Source organism: Sinocyclocheilus rhinocerous, unplaced genomic scaffold (assembly GCF_001515625.1).
Source record: "Sinocyclocheilus rhinocerous isolate Xijiao unplaced genomic scaffold, SAMN03320098_v1.1 scaffold905, whole genome shotgun sequence".
In the NCBI taxonomy this organism is placed as follows: Eukaryota; Metazoa; Chordata; class Actinopteri; order Cypriniformes; family Cyprinidae; genus Sinocyclocheilus; species Sinocyclocheilus rhinocerous.
Window position 1 is genome coordinate 695,320 of NW_015659390.1, and position 25,163 is coordinate 720,482.

Sequence of the window (25,163 nt, forward strand, 5' to 3'; positions counted from 1 at the left end):
TTGCCATGTTGAGAGAAATCAGGAGTAAGTGCAGAGCGTTGTGTGTGAACATGATCTTACTGTAGATCATGTAATCTAGACTAAATATGAACATGTGTTTACTCATCTCACCTCCACAAAAACAGATTCAGTATTCCTCAAAATGAATAAAAACAGTCAAACGAAAACTCATAATATTATACAAACATGCAATAATTAACTATTAAATAAGACAAATATCATTTATGTATTTAATCCCATTTTATTAACCAACGTCTTTGCTACTGATCCTCAATGATCCAATTCAACCATACTAAGCAAAAATGACACATTTGTGTTTCATTTTTGTTATTGCTGAATAGTGTTGAACTTTCTTCTCCGGTGTCATATTCTTCATGCAATTTGTTTGAGCTGCACCCTCTACTGTACAGACATGAATTTACATTTCCTTCAGCCTGAGGTGTATTCATTTCACTTTTGTTGTGAAAAGGGCTTTTACATTTATAAAAGAAGAACTTTTTTATATTAAAAACAAACAAGAAAGCCCTGCCCAGATTTAAAAAGTAACTCAAAAGTAACGTAACACATTACTTTCCATAAAAAGTAACTAAGTAGCGTAATGAGTTACTTTTTTAGGGGGTAACGCAATATTGTAATGCATTACTTTTTAAAAGTAACTTTCCCCAACACTGGAAATTACACATTTCACCTTGTAACCCAATTTCTTTTTTTAATGGCTGGTCAAAAAAATGTAGACAAAAAAGCTGAGTGCAGCCATTTTTCTGCATGTCCTAGCAAAAACTACTACTACAAATCATCACGTTTTAGCTCCTCTAGCTGAAATTTTCCCCAGGAGGTTTAATATTAATGATGAAATCCTGGCTTAAGGATATTTACAGACAGGGTTAATGACACAATCGCAGGGATAAACACAAACATATGCTGAAAAATTGGACCTACTGCAGACAGAGACCAACCCAGGTCTGTCTGGATTCTAATTTGGGCTTGTTTCTGCTTCACAAGAGCCCTGGTCACTGCTGACAACCAGCCCTTCAGATAGAAATGTTTCCCTGCCATTGTTAAGATGTTTCTGTCAGATAAGACGGACTCAATAGAGCATAAAGGAGAAGGCCATGACCAACCCTGCCTTTCATACTTAGCCCTGATTGGTCGCTTTATGCTTGTGACATCAAAGTCGTGTTCATTGGATCCTGTGTGTGTTTAATGGACTCAATCCTGCTGTGCTTTAAAGTGAACTGGATGAAAACCCGAGGTGTTTTTTTCCCTTGAAACAGCTTCTCAGTATGTGTAATGTAGGACATTATCTTTTCAAGCTCTTGCTATTTTGAGAAAGATTAAAGATAAACTAAACCAGTTTTTTCCATTCTAATCTCAGACACACTTGCACAGCATGAATTCACATTCACAGTTTTACAGCTCTACTGTCACTCACTGTTCAGCAATAATGTAGCCGTTCTCCTGTGGGGTGCACTGGACTCCTGCTACCTGCACATTGTTGACCATGTCTGAGAAGGACAAGCCCAGGTTCACACCACGGATGGTCACTCTGGTGCCCCCTTCTGGTGGTCCGGCCACTGGGGTCACCTGAAACAAGAGAGGAAGAGAAATTCAGTAATTGATTCATTTAGTGAATCATTCAATCAGTCATTGTTTTGGAAAAACTTGAATATTTTGCAATAAAGTAAAGATATATTACCACCATTCGCAAGTTTGGGGTTGCTAAATTTTTTTTTCAAATATGTTTCTTATGCTCACCAAGGCTGTATTTATTTGATAAGAAAATATAGCAAAACAGCAATTCTGTGAAATATTATTCTACTTTAAAATAACGGTATCACTTTATTTTAAGGTGTCCTTATTACACATTTTAGATGTACTTACTATTATAATAACAATTAATTATGCATAATTACATGCAAGTAACCCTAAACCAAACCCTAATCCTAAACCTACCCATATAGTATGTACATGTAGTTAATTAATATTACTCAGTACTTAAATGTATAAGTACACTTTAACAAGGACACCTTAGTATAAATGTTGAAAATAGTGGTGCAGCTTTATATTTTTTTGTAGAAAGTGTGATACTTTTTTCAGTATCCTGAATAGAAAGTTCAAAGTAACAGCATTTATTTAAAATAAAAATATTTTGCTATATTATAAACGTATGTACTGTCACTTTTAATCAATTTAATGCATCTGTGGTAAACAAAAGTATTAATTTGAATACTTTCTTACTTTTTTGAATGCTAGCGTAAATATAACTCATACAAGTTTGGAATGACATGAGGGTCAGTAAATGATGGCAGAAGTTTCATTTTTGTGTGAACTAACACTTTAAAGGTTGAACACTTGAAATGTTTTAACACAAAAACATCAGGAAAGACACAAATATATATCTGCATAACACAGAGACATAATTAAGAAATTTAACACGCATAAGCCTTAACTAGTTAAAGGTCTCCAAATGGACCTTTCAAGAGGAAGCATTTTAAAGATAACTGTCTCTTGCATTGTGTTTCACTTTAATAGCACCAAATTAGATATCAGTAAAACTCATTGTGGCAACTTCCTATCCTATTAAAGTTGCATAGTGCATTAAAATTCTCCAGTCAAGACAGGAGCAGATCTGCATGCTGTTGCCACAGGCAATAAATCTAACATGAGGCCATTTTAGCCCTCGGAGCAGCCCACCCTCTCATAAAATACAATATGGCCACTCAGCGTGACCTTGGCTCTGGGTGCCAAAAAGCCTTCTGTGCTGTTAAAGCCCAAGAGAAGGTCAGCCCTGGACCCTCTCCAGATCCAAATATCACTGAGAGAAAGGCAGAGATGCACAGTTCAGCTACTACATACACAATCAATAAACCATTTGTGTGCAGTCATGTGGAAGTAAAACCAACATGATTAAAGTAAGAGCATCTTCTAAATGTGCCTGTATACTGATCTAGAGCAGTGTGATGTGGGAAGTGCAGTCGCTCAACGGGAGGAGCATATCGGTGAGAGTTTAGTGGACATTAATCAGTTAGGATGTAAAGTGTGTCACTAGTGAACCTTACGGTGGAAGTATATGAATCTTTTATTGCTTTTTGGGAACAGGACTGGAACAATAAGAGGAAGAATGGAACGCTAAATATATCCATATCGATACGAGTCAGCATCAGTCTGACTATAACTAAAACAAACTAACTACAGAAAACTAAATAAACTGCTGAAATAATACAGACTTGATGTCAGAACACAATGTGGGTATGATCAGGATGACAAACAAAAATAAAAATAAATGTCATATATATGTATGCAATGTATAGTAAACCAGTATTTTTAATGCATGTGTATACTGCATACTATGTTTAAAAAAACATATACATATACATGTTACAAATACATAATTTCATAGTAGAGCAAAAAACATTTCTTTATTTAAAAGATTTCAACAGTTTGATCAAATAATTATACATGAAAAAATAAAATCCTTGCATACTGCACATTTGGCTTGTGTTTCTTCTTGAAATGCTAAAATAAAATAAAATAAAAAAGGACATCTTTCTATATATATTTATTATAAAATTACAGTATAATAATTTTATAAAATATTATAAAAAATAATTAGATAAATATATTTAAAAAAAAATATAATATAATATAATATAAAAATTTTAAAAATTATAACTAGGACATCATCTACATTGTGAGGTTATGTATCTGAAACATTTATGCATACTGCATAGTATTAATATTTAAAACTAGTATGCAGTATATAATTTACAACACAGAAAGCAGTACCACTATTCAACTCCAAACATATTCACATCTTCTTTACAGATTACATAGATATATCCTTACAGATGTATCCTTATTTTTTATGCTCTAAATAATAAAACAATCAAGTAAATAAATGAAAGCATGGTGGTATACACTGGCGGCAGTGCTTTCATCTGTAGATTAAATCTCATCAGCTCATGTGATAATAGTCTAGGCGTCAGATTCCAGCTTCACCCAGAGCGCGGTGCTGTTCTGACTAGCCATTACAGACATCAAATGGGCTTTATTCATAGAGCATAAATATCTCTCGCACTGACTCAATACTTCAAAGTCTCATCCGCCCACTCTGAGGAGAAAGCAAAGCCTTGTTTGACCCAGCAGACGGCATCCTCCGCCACACAGCTACTGGTTCCAGAGCTACAATTTGTGCCCGACTGCAATTTCACCATCATTACAAAAGTGAGTGTCTGGATTCCGGCCGTGGAATGAGAACGTGAACTTCTTGAGAAGATCTTCAGAGTTCTCACGGGTTGTTTGGCTTTGAGTTATATGGACACATGCACACAGACACGGGCCAGTGTCATGTCTTAAGAGTGGCTCAGGGACAAACAGGAAGTCGCTTCATTCTTAATGCATGCTTTTTTAAAGCAGTAGCCCTGCCTGGATGCTCCTTACCCAACATGCACCTGGGCAGCGTCGGCGCCACGGGGGGGCCTGAGGGGGCCCGGCCCGGCAGCCCCCCCAATAAATTGTGCCTGCCCCCTCACTTTGTGCACTCTGGCGCCGACCCTGCACCTGGGCATCATGTCCTCTTGCAGGTAAAAACTGTTAATGTGTGCTTTCGTTAAGTAATGCAGAAAAGCTAATGCTTAACACCAACATGTTCAAGTCTAAACGGGGATGTATTTCCTGTCCTCGGAGGGTTTTCACGCACTCAGTTGCTGCGTATAATTAGGAAGCTGTAATGAAAGTGTGCAGCAAGAGAACGAAAGGTGTGATTTGTTACCGGGATTGGAGTCTTTTCAGCTGATTCAAGCACGTCCCAAATTTACACCGAGATGCAATTTATGGGCTTGATAAAACTCAGCTTATGACTTGTTTCTTGCTGCATAAACTGCACACTAAACACTTTATTTGCTCTTAAATGTCCCCGTGGTTGGCTGCGATAAAGCCTGAAAAGAGGGCCTTGGTTTTGAACTTCGGCCAAGCAAGCGAGTGTTTAAGCAAGGAAAGAAAGGAACGAGGGACTTGAAAGTGGTGCATCCGGTTTAAAATTGGAGTTTGTGGTTGAGTGAGTCGAGCTGAATGCTCTTCTGTAAATAGACATGTGACTTTGTGGAAAGGCTGTGTCGTACTACACAAGCGTTGTAGCTCTGATGGGAGAGAAGGTTCTATCAGGCTCAATATAATTTATTCATGATGATTTTCATCGTGGACGGTCTCTCTCGGTGTGTCGGGGTGTGTGTACCTGTGTGTGTGTGTGTGTGTGTATATAGGCCATATTTCCTGAGGCTTTGGTCCATGTTTTGAAACAAACTCATGGCTGATTGCAACTGCATTTCTAAGTGGCCCATGACAAAAATAATTTAAAATAAAATATAAAAAAATACTAAATTAATGAAAAATAGTAAAGTAACTTTTTATATAGTCTAGTCTATAATATATATTGTATATATAATTTTACATGTTGTATTTATAAAAAGAAATAATCAGTAATAGTCAATTACTCAAAAACAACTCAAAACCAAAACATCAATACTGATATAAAAGTTCAAAAAGCTCTTCATGGCTGATCCAAGATCAGTTCTGTCAGGGGCGTAGCCATCATTTCAGAAGTGAGGGGGACAGAAATTTTATATATATATATATATATATATATATATATATATATAAAACATTACAAGCCTTATTCTGGGTCCGAATAAAACATCAGATCATGCACAGACTATCCTGTCTCTTTGAATTTAAATCTATATTTATTCACACCGGCTCTTGAAAACCTCTATGCGAACACACTTGCCCGAAAAAGTGCGGGGGACGAATTTACATGATATTAAAAGTGGGGGGGACACGTCCCCCGCGTAATCTACGCCCCTGAGTTCTGTGAAGCACAAACTGACACCATCCTTTTCCGTGACTGAGCTACTAAGGAGAGGCTCAGAGACCATCTGAAGCAAAGAGCCAAGTCAAGACCAATTTCAAGTGCCTGACTTTCCTCCACATTCATTTAATGCCGAACCCTCGGCTTTCACTGAGGACTTAAGCCTCATTAATATTAATAAGTCTTCAGAGGAGGGATAGAGTGCTGCTTAATAGAAGCGTTAATCATTCATGACTGTCATTTTCTTGTAGGCAGATCTCGCTAATGTCTATGTATTTGCACAAATCAGCTTACGAATGTCTATATTCAGACAAAAACACACAGAAAATAACATAACTAAATTAAGAACAAAAGACAATCATGGAAACGACTGCTTTAAATGACATTTTTACATTTATGTGCGTTAGTGAGACTGAGAGAAGAGAAAATGGAAATGAACAACTTGGAGAGAACAGATCAAAAATGGATGAATTAAAAATATTCATACTAATTTGCTTCGAAGGAACTGCTCCACTGCTTTGTAATGTGGTCTTGGCAATTGCATGTGTCTGAAACACGAAATGCAGGGCTCGATTTTCATTGGTGGGTGTAAAAGGGTTTTGGGTCTTCAACCTTTAATCAGGGACACTATATTTTATATAAATACTACATATTTCATAAAATTGAGTGCTGTGTTTTAAGACTGGCCTATAAGAGCATACACATAGTAGCATATTAATGTCTTCACATACTTTGCATTGCAAAGCCATTAAAATAATCAACATTGATGTAGAGAGCCATATACTGTAAGTGTATTACTAGTATATTTTAATTTTACATTTTTATGACAGAGGGATGATTAAACATTAAGCATTTACAGTAAGTTAATTTCTTAACTTCAGCTTTAGTAAACAAAATCTAGTATTTTTAGACATATAAAGACATTTTAAACATTTTTTAAACAAAAATGGCAGAGCCAAATAAACAAGTATTTAAAATAAAAAATAAACTTAAAAAATAAAATAAAACACAAAACAGTGATAATTAACAAAATAAATAAATGACAAAGTTAGCATTAATTAAATAAAAGCCCTCAGTTAAAGGTAGAAGAAAAACTGTGCAACAAACACAAACACACACACACAAAGAACAGGATGTGCATGTTTCAATACACCAATAATGCTATTTTTAACACTCTCCGTCAACAAAAAACAGAAGCTGTTCATAACCTTAATTTACCCATTCATCCTAAATGAAAACAGACAACAGGAAGTCATAACCCTTACTTTTTAATTGGTTGGTGTGCACATGGGGCAACAGCTTGTGATATGCAGACTGCAAACAGCCACATGAATCAATGAATTCCATGAATCAGGTAGTTTAAACACAGAGCACTGGTGCGTTACCTAAACTAATTAAACACCATGTCTTCCCTCAGTCTCCCAGCAGACACACACACACACACACACGCACACCTCTCACAGTATGCCACCAACGTTCCAACATTGTGTTAATTACAAGAAAACGTGAGATATTGGCAGCTAGAATGAGTATGATTGACGATGAGAGTGGCAGAGGAGCTGAGAGAGAGAGAGAGACATTACTCGCGATACACATAGCTCACCTTTCTCTGAGAGTCTATGAATAGCAGCATCAACAAAGAGCTCAGTCAGACTACAGAGTAGAAATATGAGCTGATGGAGACTCTTCCACACAACTCTTGTGTATGTGTGTGTTCATTTGTCTGAGTTATGAATGATGTTCAATACATATTTGTAATTGTATACTTTCATCAGAATAGCATTTTTTAATAAAATGTATAAAAAAATTTACAAGTTAAAGGTTTATACATTAAAATTTTGGGGTTAAAATAAAGCGCTGTGTGAATCATATCTTTGTTAAGAAAAATGTATGCAATGGAAATGCAAAGGAAACAATTTTTGTATAAATAAAAAATACTCAAATTATATTTATATATCAATTTTGTGTGTGTGTATACACACACACACACATATAATTTTACAGATCCCTGGAACACTTCACTCTGATTGGTCAGTTGTGGCATTCAGCATTTAAATATTTTTGGAAAATGGCCAGCTGATCTCTTAGATATATTTCTGCCATATGTGCCCTAAATGAAATCAAGTATTACAGAAAAACAGAATGAGTCCTGTATAGTACATGTGACCCACCTCAGTGATTCGAGGGTTGGTGCACTTGACATTCGTGCTGGCGAGGTGAAGCCAGCGGCTGGTGTAGGGGTTGGACATGGGACAGTGCTGGCGTAGGGTACAGCGGCCCTCCATACTGCACCAACCACACTGGAACTTCCTCTCGGCCTTCAAACACACGCCGCAGCTGTCCCTCTGAGCGCCACACTTATACAGGTGCACTGTGGGATACATGTGGAAATTAGTAAAGTGTTTTTAAATGAATGCTGCAATAAGGATTTTATTTGGTGTAAAAGTTTTTATAAAGTTTTCTGACTTAGGTTGACCTATCTGACAGTTTAGTAGAGCTATTGATCATAAACATATGAAGACTGATGAAATCATGAAGCTCAGCACAACCGTGATGCTTAAGAAGTTTTGCTGAGCATAAGAAAAGTAGCTTCAGACTTTCATTTTTTATTTTTTTATAAAAACATGGAATGAATAATAATCAGTCCAATCAATCACCTCAAATTCTATTTAGGGCAGAATGATTCTGGGAGGGTTAGACAGGTTATAGAGTTTTGGTTTAAAAACAAATTATTACCTTTGATGTTCTCAGGATTGTCAATGATGAAGTTTCCATTCCACACCACTGAGAAATCCACCGGCAGCTCACTGATCCTCATCCCTTCATACAGATACTGCAGAGAGACGGAGAGATGGAAAGAGCTTGCAACATTTTCCTGACAGTGCAAACGCTGAGATAATGTAAAGTTTATGAATTTTTTTATTGGATTTACTCTTTGCCTGTCAATTATTAATTACAACATGCAGCCAAACAGTGAACGAATAAACGGCAAAGTACACAAGCAAATAAGATGAGAGAGAAAAAGAGAGCGAAAGAGAGGTAGTTTGACTGTATTAGTGCTCTTATTGAGTTACTCCAGACTTGCATCATCAGTCTGAGGAATAAGGAAGACTTTCAACACTCCTATTTTCTACAGCTTGGACACCGAGCTCTAATTGCTTTCTACTTACATTGTGTGTGTGTGTGTGTGTGTGTGTGTTCGTTTGAAAGATAATGACTGAAAGAGAGTGAAAGGTGGAGGTAGAAATGCAAAATATATCTTGGCTGTGCTCATTTCCCGATTCTGTGCAATATAACATCACAAACAGGTAACCAGTGTTTAATTAGCTAAAAACTGTGCTTTTCTGGAACTAGGTTAAGATCAAATTGAGGCATTAATTGCTCTCTTTCATAGCTTAGATTATATACTGAACAAAATTATAAACGCAACACTTTTTGTTTTTGCCCCCATTTTTCATGAGCTGAACTCAAAGATCTAAGACTTTTTCTATGTACACAAAAGGCCTATTTTCCTCAAATATTGTTCACAAATCTGTCTAAATCTGTGTTAGTGAGCACTTCTCCTTTGCCGAGATAATCCATCCATTTAATGCACTGTACGTATCCACTTTGTTATTCCTTAGGAGAAACAAATGAGGCAACTGCTGCTGTACAGTAAGAGTATAGTGTTTTAAAATAATGTAAATAGTGTAGCTCAGATTGTTTAGGTTTAGAAAGAATCCGATGACTTAATACCTTGGCAAATATGAGCTCAATTTGAGACTTTTGAGATATCTTCTGAAACTCAGGATTTTTTCTCACAGCTTGTAGCTACAAAACCAATCTGGTAAGTATAGCTCAGATAATTTGGTCTTGGAAGAATTTTATGAAAAAATGAGTAAGGTAATGCCGAGATCTTCAATTATTTGAAGTTTCAATTATACACTAGATGCTGTATCCTAGCAAATCTGAGCACAGTTTGACACACTGTTGAGATCTCTTATGAAACTCTGGACTCGTTCTCATGAGAGAAAAGCAGGAGACTTAACGATAAGTTTCAGTTTGTTTTCAATAAAATCTTATTGATTTCAGAGATTTCATTATGATCTTTGCCATGCAAACCCAAACACATACCGAGCTGTTCTGGCACTGCACACTGGAGCTGTTGAATCTGAGAGCCGTGACTCTGTGAGTGACTCCTTGTATGTGTAACACACACTCGTAGCCGCGCTGACCCGACTGAGGTTGTGGAAGGTTCCGGGCTTTCAGTGTGATGGGTTTCACCTCCCCTGCTGGGATCAGGATCTCCTCAGAGCGGACCAGTTGAGGACAGTCCTAAAGGAGTGAGAGGTAAAAAGGTAGTCAAGACAAACACATGCACACGCATAAAAATCCATTCGAGTAGAGAACATGAAATCTGAATTGATAGAGTCTTAAAGAAACATACAGTGTACAAAGAAATGCACACACTTCAGCTTCACACATGCTCCCCATGCTCACATACACACAGTGAAACCTTAGGTGCTCTTTAAAAGCACGTTGATGTGTTACTCTCTAAAAGCTGTGTGGAGATGATGTACGCTAGTAGGTCAGCCTGTGAGAGGCATCCCTAAGTAAGACCAGAAACATGGAAACAACTCTATGTAAGCAGGCATGCGCATTGCAGGCATACACTCCTGTTGGAAAATAAAATAAAATAATAATAATAAAACAATAAAAAAATACAAAGGCATTAATTAAATAAATGCTGCATCTTTCAGTTAAGTACAACTTAATTTGTGCAACAAATCTATCTATATATGTATATACAGTATATATATATATATATATATATATATGTGTGTCTCGTCAGCCCCGTAACACAAAGATACACAAACATACACTTATACACATGCAAGCCTGAACACACGAAAATGCACATGTACACACACACACACACACACACACTCACACACACCATGAGTGATGGTGCACCGTAAGGATTTTTTTGCCTGTGCAAGTATAAGTGTTTATTTTGTGCATATGCCTGTGTGGGAATAAGTGGGAAGTCTGTGTGTGCTGTGAGGGAGAATATTCCGGATATCGACTGCTAATTGCTCGCTGTGAGAGGGTGAGCAAGTGTGTTTACCACCTGACAGGGTGTAATGTAGCACATTGATCAGCTGAACACCTGCAAATGTACACACACACACACTCTCTCTAGCGAGGTGACCGTCGACTTCACACACACTTTTCAGCAGCTATTATTGGAAGCTCTTCCCCAGAGGTTTGTGATCCTGCAGATTTGCTACTGAGAGACTCTAACCTCAACACACAGTGTGTGTTTGTGTGTGTACCTCTGAGGCGTTGACGCGTCCCTCCTGGAAAGAGCAGCTGGAGGGGTCGTGGGTGCAGAGGTTTCTGTACTTGCACCAGTGGCAGCGGAAGGAACTGGTCACACAGGAAAGACACCTAAACAGGTGGAAAGAGCGTGCACACGCGAGAGAGAGATAGAATAAAGTATTACTACCACTCACATGAAGCCCCTGATTTATGATCCAAATTCCTTTTTTGAGGGTACTGTGAAAGTAGTCAGCATAAAACGTAGCTCTGGGTTTTAGATTAGCAATGGGGAGCAGGTTGTGCCTTTGAGACCAGCACTGCTGCGTCCTTGACCTTTGCGGCTTAATGCTGAATAAATTAAAAGTGTGCTGCGGAAATTTGCATGTGCCGTTGGATAGCACTGTGCCACTGAAACTCTCATACAGATGTACTGCGGCTCTGCAAAGGTTAGAACTCAGACGTACAATTATCACTCTAGAACTGAGACATACAGACTTTAATAAGACATAGTCATGCTGTGACATATGATTTGCATTAGATCTATATTGTCTGCGAGTGAGACAGTGGACTGCCTGAGTGAATATGGAATGATCTTGGTAATCTAATTCTAATTGCAATAATTGTGATGCTAAGTATTATAATAGTTAACAAAAGTAATTGTGTTTTATAGTCCTTCTAAAAAGAAAAGTCTAGTCTCTAGGTCAAATGGACATTTAGCAGAGAGTCATTTAGAGCAGTACAAGTCCAGTGCTGCTAAACAAAAAAACTAGTTTTGTCTTTTATGATATCAATAACTTGTGTTAACTGTAGCCCAAATGGTACAGAAAACGGTTAAATAAAAAAATAAGGTTACACTTTATTTTAAGGTGTCCTTGTTACAGTGTAACAACTACATGATAAATTGTCAGAATTTTTAAATATCTTGAGAAAATACAATAAAATAAATGAGTGCTATTTAACAAAAATAAATAAATTACGAAGGCAACATTAATTAAAAATGTTGCATCTTTCACTTAAAAGAATAACTTAATTTGTGCAAATACGTTGTTTCATTTATATACACTTAAAGTTGTTAATGAAATATTTTTAATTAAAATGAATAAAAAAATAAATGTTTTGTTTTGTTTTATTTTATTTATATATGAAAATTGTATTAATTTTAAAGTTAAAATAAATAAATAAATAAATAACATTGTATTATTTATAAACCACTATTGCCCTTGAAGATGTCCACATAACCTTTTTGTTATATTTAGCTAACTTCTAGGACAGCAATTTTCTCCCTAAAGTATAAGGTTAAAAACACACAAAGTGTCACGAATCCGGTCCATGAACTTTCCATTTCATTGACTCTCCAACTACATGATATTAATCAACTACATGTACTTACTCTACGGTTAGGGTTAGGATTAGGGTTTGGTTTAGAGTTACTTGCATGTAATCATGCATACTTTATCGTTATTATAAAAGTAAGTACATGTAAAATGTAACAAGGACACATTAAAATAAAGCATTACCAAAAATAAAATTAATAATAAAATAAAATTCCAATATATATTTACAGAAAAGTATAATATTATATATTAATTGTAATATTTATATCTTGCAAGTATAATGCTATATTTATATTATTCTGAATATTGGAAAATGTTGAATATCTGAGACAACTGTTGAAGATTAATATATACATATCTTATATAAAAGTGTGCACCAAAAACTCTTTGTATTATGCCCAATACAGAACGTATGACTCTGATTTCAACATCTGAATAACGACAAAAAGCCAAGACAGTAAAATACTCTAAAATGGTTTTTCACACCAAAACTGCTTAAACTGGTTCAGAACAATCAAATAAATTTTTAATTAAACATGGATCATCACATGGTATTTCAAACTCATGTAAAGGCGTTAACAGTCAACTTAAGGGAAAATGGCAATTATTGAATTTACCGATTACAGACAAGTGTTTGAATGCACAGCTGTTTTTTGTTTTTTGTTTGGTTGTTATTCAGCGATTCACGGTACGTTAATTGCGAACACCATCTCACGGGAGCAACATGAGGTTAAGTGTTTAATTTAAGGCCAAAATTGAGATAAACCAGGGTTGTGATCCCTGAATAGCTTCACTTCCTGTGCGCCATCTCTATTTAGCTGTATAATCAGTATTCCAATATGCAGCGGGCAAACCATGAGAGAATACGGCCATACATTACGAGCATGTGTGTTTGCATGTATCTGTGTGCGTGCCTTGAGCAGAAAGCTTTCTATTCATCATTTATATGCAGATGAGCACAGCTTACGAGAAAGAGCACATCCAGAATCCATAATACCAACACGTTCCAATAAAACACTTACACCAGTCCCTCCAATTGAGAAGTAAAGCCATGATAGAGCGAGCAGGCCTCGTTCTATTTGCAGAGGAACATATAATTGATGTTGAGGAATCTCGGAGATGTAAACCTCTACAGCACTTTGGCATCCAAGAGTTTGTGTTTTCTGCTTGATGGCTAAATTATGCAGGATTTATGCTAAAATATTAATCAGAGCCGGCTTGCCATTGGGCCACTGGGTTCAGATGGGCCAACCCGATTGGACGGGTGAGATTTGTATATAAATCACGCGATATACCACGGTGTACTTAATCACTATATTGAGAACTCAAGATAAATTAGAGCATTTTACAACATTTGAAGTGAAAGGGAGTGTGGGAGGAAAACCGTGCCAAAAACTGAGCCAGGTTGAACACACAAAGAGGGGCCATTCTGCCTCAGACTACCCATAATCCCCTGTGGCACTGGCACAGAGGGCCAACGGAGCTCGGTGTGAGGTCTTTCACACACGAGGGGTGCGTATTCAGAGGGATTGGATACAGAGAGTTTGTTTGATTAGTTCCAGATCTGTCAGATGCTCGGGTGACACGGCCGTGAGAGAGCGAGGAAGCGATGGGAACGGGGAGGGGGCGAGTCTTTCGGCGCCAGCCAATCAGCTCCCTCGGAAGCTACCTCTTCCTGAGCCTTTTAGAAAGCTTCCAGCTACTGGAGAGCTCTGTGATCTCCTGCATCGAGCAGCATCTGTTCTCCTCAGAAGGCACGCTTATGAGATGTGGTTACGAACGCACACGAGAGGCTACGAATATACGAACACACATAAACACGCACACGAGGGGAGTTTGGAGGCGCGGCGTGAACAAAGACACAAAGCTTGCTCAGACACAAGCGGTTGTTTATCAGCGGGCCTCCTGGAGAGTCGAGATGCAGTCGAACTCGCTCCTCTCTGATCAGCCATCACAGCAGATGAAGCGGAATTGAACTGTGACAGACAGCGATGCCTCCAGCCGGAGCGCCAAACCCACAGCACACTTAGATTCAGCAATTCAGACATCTCAGCCTCGACACTTGAGAAATGTCAAGCAATCAGCCGGCATTTGCCATAATGGATGCTTTTTATAGCCACGAGGCCCTCGCCAGTCACGGAAAAGTGCAGCCTGGGAGGGACGTGACACTGGCGTCCTGCAAAAAACGATTTGGAGAGTTCAAACTCGCTGTGAGAATCTGGTGCGCTGCCAGACGCAGCCTTGATAAACTCTTTGAATATTATCAAACGCCTGTGGGCCCGAAACATTCAGTTTTTCCGTGCTGCGTAACACTTTTGAAACATTCACAGCGTGCGGAGTGAGCTGGCTGAGTGCTGTGACACAACGCTGACACTCTACGACACAGGAAGTGAGAGAAATATCAGCAGGGTTGCGTATGTGGGATGAATAGCCTACATCATAAAGACAAATATCACAGCAACGCGCCCCTGGGTAGATGGTATGACACATCATATATCTCATGATGTATCAGAATATAAAATGGCATTAGACACATTTACAATGTTACAAAATATTTTCTATTCTTTTGAACTTTGTATTCATCAAAGGATTGTGAAAATAAAATGTATCACGGTTTTTACTGTATTTTGATCAAATAAATGCTGCTGTAGTAGTGAGCATAAGATTTCTTCTAAAAACATAAAAACTAAAATCTTCCCAACCCCAAACTTTTGAACGGTAGTGTATCAAAAAGAGCAATAAAAATAGAACCATAAAATCATAAAATTACAAGAAATGTTCTATGACTCTGAAATCTGAGCTTTATCAGACACATGAGAGATTCCTGATGTATTTTCTCAAAAGAAAAACCTGTAAAGATGGACATTTGAGCCTTTTTTTGCTCAATTAAACCCATCAAGGCAAGAGAAATTAACAAATTCTCACATGCAATTTTTCTTAGCTCTGGAAATGAGTTAAATGAAGTGTGTGTATACTCACAGCTGGTGCACGCTGCAGTTGTAGAACTTCACCTCTGTGCTAATTAGCATCTGACCCGTTTCTTTCGAGTTCAGTCTGAGCTCGACACCCGACCAGTCTGAAAAAGAGAGCAAGAGAGTAAGAGATGAGAACATTTCTGTCACATAGCATTCTGTTGTGTTTGGTTTGCCACCCTTTTTTCAGCTTGCTTCATGCTCAAGCTGTCTTCTGATTAATACTTGGCATTCCTCGCATCGTATTCTCACAGTCAAGCGGAGCCTCGAGCAGCTCTGCAGTGCGTGGCATCCAAACCGATATGAGCATATTTGGCGCTTTTCTTTTTTTTGTGGAGACATGCTATTGTCACACAGAACACAGCTGAGCCCTGCTGTTAATGTGAAACAGGTCCGCGGGCGGCAGCGTCGATGTAATGGCGGAGGAGCGGCTGGCAGCGCCTCAGAACACCAGCCAGGCCAATCCCGTTTGGCAGGGTGGCTGCGTGGAGAATGCCGATCGGCGTTCAGACCAAACACTCACGCTCGATAAGCGGCCAGCTCTTCATACTCAAATAAGCACGAGCTCCGTCCCAAACAGGCAGCGATTCAGCTAGCATACAGTGTGTGGGAGTCAACCGTGACCCGAAAGCACCACTTCCTCTCCTCTTCCCTCCTTCGCACCTGTTTCTGCGCCTCGTAACAGGGATGAACGGACTGAAGGGTAAAAGTTGGCTTTTTAAACATGTTTTTGGCACATATGCCAAGGACAGTAACTGGCATGCAATTCCCAAACGCCCAACCGTCTCATGCCTTGCAGCTATTGGAAATAAACTAGGAATAGAATTGGTCACACCCACCACTCAATGAGCGGGTATTTCCACACAGGATCGATGCTCATATGTTCCTATCGAGCCCGATTCAGTCAAGAGAGACGTGGTAAATATGAGGCACCGGGGGATTAGATGACATTTACCTGAGGGAGGCCACTGATTGGATAACAGTCCCCCCAACAAGAGCACGGGGGTTGTGGGTAAACAGAGCTGTCATTTACTGTGAGCTGGGAGGGAATTATTGTGATTCAGATAATCACAACCAACTTCTGCCGCATATGCGGCCATCTGCTTCCCAACAGAGGTTAGACGGAAAGCACATGTAGGAATCTGCCCGCAGACGAATGTTAGCTTTTTAAAAAATCAGTGTAATCTTGCTGTATAAGCGTCGCCAACAAAGTGAATACTTAAACGATACCTCTGTAGTCACATATACAGTTACACCATGCGGTTTTTCACGGAACTGGATCCTCTACTTTTGGTTTCCCACACTGCGAACTGATCCCCGATTAAATTCATAACCACAGATGACTCTAAACCCGATTGTTGATCAGCGTTCAGGAAGAACTCCCTCCCTGGAGCTATTATGGGTAGGGAGAGGGCAGAGGGTTTGTCACCTGTAATGGGCGTAAGTGTGTCTGAGAGCATGCCTGTAGCCCTGGGGCCGACCCGGGGTCGGTGTAGGCTCATTAGAGCCGCGGTTGTACGTGGCCGGTGGGATCGATGGTGCGGCTCGAGTGTGAGAGCATGAATGAAGCCCTCATTAGGAAGCGAGGCTGCTGGGTACGCTAGGGAGGGTCTATTAATAGAGCATCTATACAAGAGAATAGAGATCGCCTCCCTGAGGGGAACAGGTAGACGGATGGATAAAGAAAAAACAAAAGCGATGCCAATTGATAGGGAAAGTTGAGTATATGGAGAGCAGGAGATATAAGGAGTAAATCTATGGGGGTATAAAATAGTGCGACAATATGGAGGTTTAGTTTGAATAGTCTAGTTTGAATAAATACCTTGATCTGTGGGGATGATGGGAACATCTTTAGCAGCGGGAGAAGTGCAGAGAATCTGATTCCCATCCACTCTGCCCTCAACCTCCGTCAGGTTCCCAAAGGAGCACGTGATTCCAGCGGAAAGATCCGGAACATCTGTCACTTTCACCAGCAGCTAGATGAAGAAAAGAGATCAGATTAGAACAGGAGTTTTCAAAACAAAACAAAACAAAACAAAATAATCAGAATTACTTTATTCTAAGACCCATAGTTTTGTTTCACTTCAGGTTTCTCTACGGTGGATAGAAAAAAATACAGTCTGGGCTTAAAAAAATATTTATCTAGAATAGATATAGATATAAAATACAGACATTGGTTCACATAAACAATATTTTTATTTAGAAAACTCCTGGATGTGGGGTCACAGCAATATTGACTAAAATTTATTTAATTTTATTAAATATTAAATATTAAATTTTATTTAAAGTTTTTTTATATTATAAATAAAAAATATAGTAATATGTACTTTACAATACATTACATTTATTAGTACATTATTTTAATTAACTGACATTAATATTTTATTTTATTATGTTAATATTATTAGTATATTAAAAGTACTTTACGATTTATAATTATTTTATTGGACTTGTAACAATTATTCTCTATTCATATTAATATTACTTTGTACATTATTTTATGTAAGAATTTATTTTATAATGTATATATATAAAAAAAAAACATATATAAAAATATAGAGAGTGGGTGAGATGAGTACTCGAACGAAAACCACTGTCTACATGTCTGAACCACGATTACTATCCACCAAGCTATGGCTCCGAAAGAAGCGGTTTATTTCTGATCAAATAACCTCAGTCTTCTCACATGGGCAAAGTTCATTCTGCAGCACGCACCAGATGGTCTCACACAGCATAAACTCCAGCCATCATTACAGACTTAACCTTATAAAGACTCCTGCTCAAAGAGGGCATTTAACAATACATCCGTTCTTCCTCTATCTTTGCATTTCACACGAATGCTCTCGCACATCTTCTCAAAGCACACATGGCCCTCTGAAGTCATTCTCTGGGGGACCGGTGACACACAGGACGGAGCTCACAGGCTATAAATACACACATTTCACATGCAGGCTGGTCTTCTCGCCATTGAAGGAGAGGACAATTATTGCTGTGACATTTGTTAAGATTGCGTGGCTAACTTTTTTGCTTTTACCACATCGTTTTCAATAGTTCTCAGGTTACGTTCGAACCATCTCATTGACTTTTGCCCTCTCTTTTGAAATTTCCAGTGTCTATATGCCATCTAATTACTTCAAAATCACACGGATGCTCCTTTCTGCACTCTTTAGGTTAGTGCGCTGAGAGCGATAGCTACAGAATTGCTAATTAGCTGTCTTGTTATTCATTGTAGATACACATGCTGTACTCAAACATCGAGACAAGGCATTGTTTTGCTATAAAGCATTGTCTGACCATAACAACACCGACGAGGCGTGATTGGTGTCTCTATGTTTTGCCTTTGCTCCTTTCATTGCGCTTTTTTTTAATTTCTCGTCGCGGCTGCCGATGCGCAGGGAGGGCTAATTGTTGTTAGCATTTCTAATAAGAGTAATTTGATTGTTTTTGCTGCTTTTCATGCTCCTCCGGCGCCCGTGCGGATGGGTTTTGTTGTCATGGTGATGGTTTCCCTTCATCGTACGACGCGCCGAACAGCGGTGACCCTGTTGTCATGTTGTCGAGCGCTACGGCATGACAGAAACATCTAATTTAGAGCCGGACGCCTCATTATCTTAATCAGGTAGCTGTGGTACAGGGACTCTATCAATTATCTGGACATTCCTAGGGAAGTTTAACCAAGGTGAATACCTTCAAACTTCCTGGTATGCCTGAGATAGTACTTTTTTTGCATGAATAATAAGAAGCATCTAGCAGGGTAAAACTAAAAATAATGTCCAAAACAAGAGTCTTAGCCCTGAATCGATGTCTCTGTCTTCTTGAACGCAACTCCTACTCCGGCCCACATGCTTATTTGGCATCTCACCCACACATATACCTTTCTCAAAGGCCTCTGTTTCCAGGTATTTCGCTCTTCAAGCCCTCCCACACAGCACACACTTTCCAAAACCCAAAACTGTTTATCTAGACATCGCACTGAAAACTAATTCATGCAAATTTTTTCTCGCTAAAAGGAATCCGTGCTCCTGTATTTTAGTCAACATAACCTCGAGGTTGTTAAGGTGTTTGTGTTCTTGTGAGTAAATGGTCTCACCGGTACGCTGGGTTCAGACACGGCGATGCTGTCTGGGTACACCGTGGCTTTCACACACTGGTTCAGTGTGGCGGCGAAACGGTACGGCTCGTTTGCCCGCTCGCAACTATCCCTTTGAGAACATCTAGAAGAGAAAGAGAGTGCATAGAAGTTAGTTGGGAAAATATTGGGACAACCACAAAGATTGATGTTTATTAATTTGGCAGAAACTCAGTAGAAGATAACCCTTCTCTGAGCACATATCAAGTTAATGAATGCTTAACAAACCAAAAAACAAAAATAAAATGAATTTATGAGGAATATTCACTAGATAAATCATATTCTTTCATCATTTTCTCACCCTCATGTCAAGTAAAAATAACAGTTAAAACACTTTAAACGGGTTGATGCAAAGTGCTGTACAATTACATAACACATACAAAAATATATACAGCATAATAACTCCAGAAATTAGGAAAAATAATATTAAAGTGATAAAAAGGAGCCTGAAGTCATACAGTAAAACTGAAGCAAAACTTTGCATAAATGGCAGAAATTTAAATCATTATTTGCTGAAAGTCTTCTCTGCCAGTTTTCAAATCTCATTCAATTCACAAATGTTGCATTAAAATGTGTCACACTCGATTTCATGTCTACGACAAGACACACCAATGATGTTTGATACCATGAAGTTAAATCTGGCACAACAAATGAGCATAAATGAGATTTCAGAACTATAAAAGAGGGGAATATTTCACATTTTTGCAGTTTGACAGTCCTCATTATGAAAAAGAGAACACTGGACATTCTCCAATATATCTTCTTCTGTGTTCCTTGGAGGAAAGAAAAACGCATGCATTTGGAACGACACGATGGTGAATTAATGATCTGTAATTTCCATAACTTTCTTTTCATTTTTTTTATTTTCCAGTGAACTACATTTAAAAGTGTGGGTTGGTAAGGTTTTTCAAATATTTTCACAAGAAGTCTCTCATGCTCACCAAGGCTGCATTTATTTGAGCAAAAATGCAGTGAAAACAACATATTGCGAAATATTATTACAATTTAAATCAACTGTTTTTTAAAATTTCATTTATTCCATGATGCAAAGCTGAATTTTCAGTAGCCATTACTCTAGTCTATAGTATTGAATATGGTAGTGCATCCGTTTGACTTTTAAGTGTGGTTCATTTCCACACAGGCTGCTGTCCTTGGTGCTGAACACTTTCATACCATCACTCTCCCTGAAAGAGCAATCAGTGACTTCTAATTCCAGACATCACATGACTAAAGCTGTCATTACTGTCACAAGCCAACAATGTTCATACCTTATACATGTATAATTCGAGATTACGTCCCTCTTATTCCTCTTAAAGTCTTTTTTACGTAGCAGAAAGCACTGATGGATAGGAAAATGCCTTTTTTGATGCACAATTTATGCAATGCATTTACACATAGACTAACAGAAACTACTATGGCTGATCCATCCTACAGTTATAAATCTAACTGTCCGTCTGCAAATCTGAGGGTTGTTATTTTTACTTTTCACACCACACTCATTCAGCCTGTCACTTGGTTTTGACTCAGCCTCCCTTCTCTCTTTGCTCCTCTATCTTTGACAAAGAGCGTGCAGGCTTGCAATTTGCCGTGTCTTTTTTTAACATGTCTAATGCTCCGGGGGGGAAGAAATTACACTTAATGTGCTTTCAGATGTCCGGGACGGCTTGTGCATACTTCACTGTCTGAAAACGTGGGTGTGGGTTTGTCTGCGTGAGTGTGTGCATCTCTCCGAGCCGCCAAATCCAGGCGCCGGTTTTGATTTTGGAGGAGGAGGTGGGTGTACTCGGGATGCTGTGTTGCCATGGCACCAGGAGACAGCCATTATAATGTGTGTGTACATGTAAGTGTGTGTACTTAGTGGGCAACCTCTTCTCTCTCTTTCATTAAATGAAGAGATTGTGCTCCCAGTGCACATCGTTTTGTCTCCAGAGGGGTTTATTCTGCCTCTCGACAACCCTGGTTCTCTAAAGACCTGAATGAAATGCTTAGAGAGATGTATACACATCAAAGAAAATGCCTGAACACACAAGCACACACATACAATATGATTCATATTCTCTTAAAGTCAAGGTTTGTTGCACCAAAATGTGTTTTTTAGTTTGACTCCTCTCTGGGTCTTAGAATTAAACAGGTTGTTTTAACTTTAATATCAGCAACCTTTAATATGCAAATGAGCTGTTGTGACTGACTAAACTCTTTGCATTGACACACTGAAAACCGAAAGCTATTGACATACTGCTGTTAATTATGAATGAGCGTTGATATTTTAAATGTGGTAGTAATATGTTACAGGTTGTATGTGTGACAAGCTTTAAGATTTATGAATGACCTGCTTTCAGTGTGCGTGTAAGAGAGAGAGAGAGAGTTAGAGACAGAGGAGGGTAATGGTGGTGGTGGGTTAACCTTTGGGTTTTTCTCTACCGTCTGCTTTTAGCCCCATGCACCAGACAGGCAATTACAGTGTCTTTTCTTCTCCTTACACACTCGACACACACACTGACGAGAGGAGACAGACGACAGGAGAAGATTTTCCCTTGTTTCTTTCCTGCGTTCTTACCAGCGTCCCCAAAACATCCCGCGAGGTGTGTGGCGAGACATCTGATTGAGCAAAGCTCTGAGGGAGGAGAAGACGGGACGTTTTATAGATGAAGAAATGTCTCTCTTTTAAAATAAAGCTGAGAAGAAAGCTGTGGGAGTGTTGTGAACTCCTCCCCGGGAAGGTTCAGATGTGATGGAGAAGAGAACAGAAGAGTCACGATGAGATGAGTAAAGATGGGACAAGAGGAGAGGAAAGGGAGCGAGAGACAAAAAGAGAGGAGATGAGAGGGGGAGACAAAAATTAGATGTGAAAAACGAGATGAGAGGAGGAGAAGAGACGAGAAGTAAAGGAAGAGGCAAAATGAGACAAGATATAGACAAGGCAAAAAGAAGAGGCGAGTCAAGAGGCAACACAACAGTATATGAAAAGAGAAGACATTAGATGAGAAAGAGCCAAAAAATGAGATGAGACGCAAAGACAAAGATAATTGAAAATGAGTGAAGATGAGATGAGAAGAAAACAAAAGAGATGAAAAGAGAAGGGTTGTGATGAGAAGACGAAAAAAGAAGTAACGAGAAGTGGAGATAAGAGAAAGCTGAGCTGAAATGAAAAGAGTCCAAATGAGATGAGGCAAAGAAAAGGGCTAAAGTTAAATGAGATGAAAAGAGAAAAGATGAGATAAGATAAAAAGAGAAGGGTTGAGATGAGATGAAAAGAGAAGAGTTGAGATGTGATGAGACAAAAATGAGAGGGGTCGAGATATAAGACAAATACAGTCAAGAAGAGACGAGAAGAGGACACGAGTAAAGATGAACAGAGAAGTGTCGAGAAGAGATGAAAATTGAAAACAAAAGTGAAGATGAGATGAGAAGAAAAGAGATGAAAAGAGAAGGGTCAAGATGAGATGATGAGATGAGACTAGAGAAGTAAAGGAAACTAAAGTTCAGATGAGATGAAAAGACTAGTTTTCGTCAAGACTAGTTGAGTATAGATGAGAGAAGAAGTAAAGAGAAGAGATGAGATGTGAGGAGATGAGAGATGAAAGGAAATGAGAGGAGAGCAGATGGGACAAGGAGAGGAGGTGAGGCGAGACAACTAGAGAGACGAGATGAGACAATACAATAAGAGTCCAAAACCCAGCACCAGTGTAAATCGATCTCTCATCTCCATACTGCCCCAGTATTTGTCCAACAGGTGAAATAATTCACTCATAAACAGCCTGTGAGGGTGAATCTTCTTCCATTCCTCCAGATCAATATGTAATTAGGAATTCATTTAGCTGAGCACCAATCCCATATAACCTGAACACAGACCAGCACCATCTATGTTCATTAAAGAGACAGAGGAGTAAACGGTGAGGCCATGTAATGAGCAGTGTATGATTGTTATAACAATAATCGCTGTTTGAATGAACGTTTAAGCTTCTATACAGCAATCCTTCTGAACGCGTGCAGATATCAATGACATTTAACTGATGAACTGATGAGTTGTGTTGTTGATTGCCAAAGAATTTTCATGGACTATGTTGTGACTATACTTTTCAAATGTCAGTCTAAAGAAAAGACACCATCAGGTCACTGCTTTGTGAAATGAGATCATGATCCCTCAGACTGCCACTTTATAAGGTTTTTATAGTAGTAAGAAAAGTAACAACTCAAGATAACAAAAGCCATGATGTTCAGTCATACCCAAGGTTGTTGCCACTTGCCACGCCACCTATCTTTTGCAAAAACTATGGCTATATAATTGGAATGGTATACTAGAGTCCTGCATACTAGGGCTGAACGATTAATTGCATTTGCGATAATATCGCGATATGAAAAATATCGCGATATGAAAAGGCTGCGATTACACGGTCACGTGACAGGCGAGAGTAAAGAGGTGTGTTCGACTTGAAGATTCAGTTTAATGTTGGGTTTTGTCGCGCCGCGCTGCATTCAGTGTACACAGCGTCACTGATTATAATGGGTTCTACTGTACGTTCAGCCCTACTGCATACTATAGTATGTGAAAAAATACTCAATATGCAATGATAAATGCTGCATGACAAACATACGGTATGCTATATTATTATCACATGATATTACTGTGTTTGATGAATGACTTGATTAAACATGTTTAATAAATAATAAAATAATTTATAAAAATATTAAACAATAAACAAAAATATTATTTATTAAATTAGATGAGTTTAATAAATTAATGTATACATTAAATTGAATTATTATTGATAATTAAAATTAAAAAATGCATGTATTAATACATTTATAAATTAAATTAAACAAATTAAGAAATTATTTAAGAAACGAATGCATACATTAATTATAAATTATATAATAAATTATTTTGAAGTAAATATTATTTACTCTAGAATTATTTCCATCCAATTAAATAATAAAATTAAAACGCATTTTACACTACATTTTTGAAAACTGTACTAATTTCCATAACCTTTTCAGGCCTGAAAATCTAAATATTATAATTCCTGTTAAAATTGCAGATGATAATTTTTTTTCTGGTTCATTTGTCACAAGGTTTTTATTTAGCACAGTAGCTAGATTAACCAATAATCAGACGTCACCCGAACTAAATATTCCCTCACAGTTTAGTAGACTTTGACTTGAATTTCTTCACCGATAAAATAGATAGCATCAGAAATACAATAACAAAATCAACAGCATCTTGTAATTCAGCTTCATTCATTGCACCCAAAGAAAAACTGCAGTGCTTTACAACTATAGGACTGGAAGATCTAAATAAACTTATCACTGCATCTAAACCAACAACATGTTTATTAGATCCTGTACCCACTAAATTACTGAAAGAGTTGATTGACCTTAGTGCTGCATTTGACACTACAGATCATGACATACTCATAGATCGATTACAAAAATATTCAAGGGCAGGCTTTAAGATGGTTTAGATCCTACCTTTCCGATCGCTATCACTTTGTCTATTTAAACGGGGAATCATCTCAATTAAATCCAGTAAAGTATGGAGTGCCACAAGGATCTGTCCTAGG

General features: G+C 38.2%; 1 protein-coding gene across 1 annotated transcript in view; it reads right to left on the bottom strand.

The window, feature by feature from the left end:
* plxna2 (plexin A2) overlaps positions 1 to 25,163 on the bottom strand; it is a 221,255-nt gene that overhangs the window by 64,721 nt on the left and 131,371 nt on the right. Inside the window, exons 6-13 of the mRNA XM_016532441.1 lie at positions 19,564 to 19,687; positions 17,296 to 17,449; positions 15,481 to 15,577; positions 11,182 to 11,296; positions 9,980 to 10,180; positions 8,603 to 8,699; positions 8,038 to 8,237; positions 1,433 to 1,584 (exon numbers count right to left, since the gene is read on the bottom strand). Coding sequence (XP_016387927.1) covers positions 1,433 to 1,584; positions 8,038 to 8,237; positions 8,603 to 8,699; positions 9,980 to 10,180; positions 11,182 to 11,296; positions 15,481 to 15,577; positions 17,296 to 17,449; positions 19,564 to 19,687 — 1,140 coding nt within the window. The remainder of the gene's footprint in view (positions 1 to 1,432; positions 1,585 to 8,037; positions 8,238 to 8,602; positions 8,700 to 9,979; positions 10,181 to 11,181; positions 11,297 to 15,480; positions 15,578 to 17,295; positions 17,450 to 19,563; positions 19,688 to 25,163) is intronic.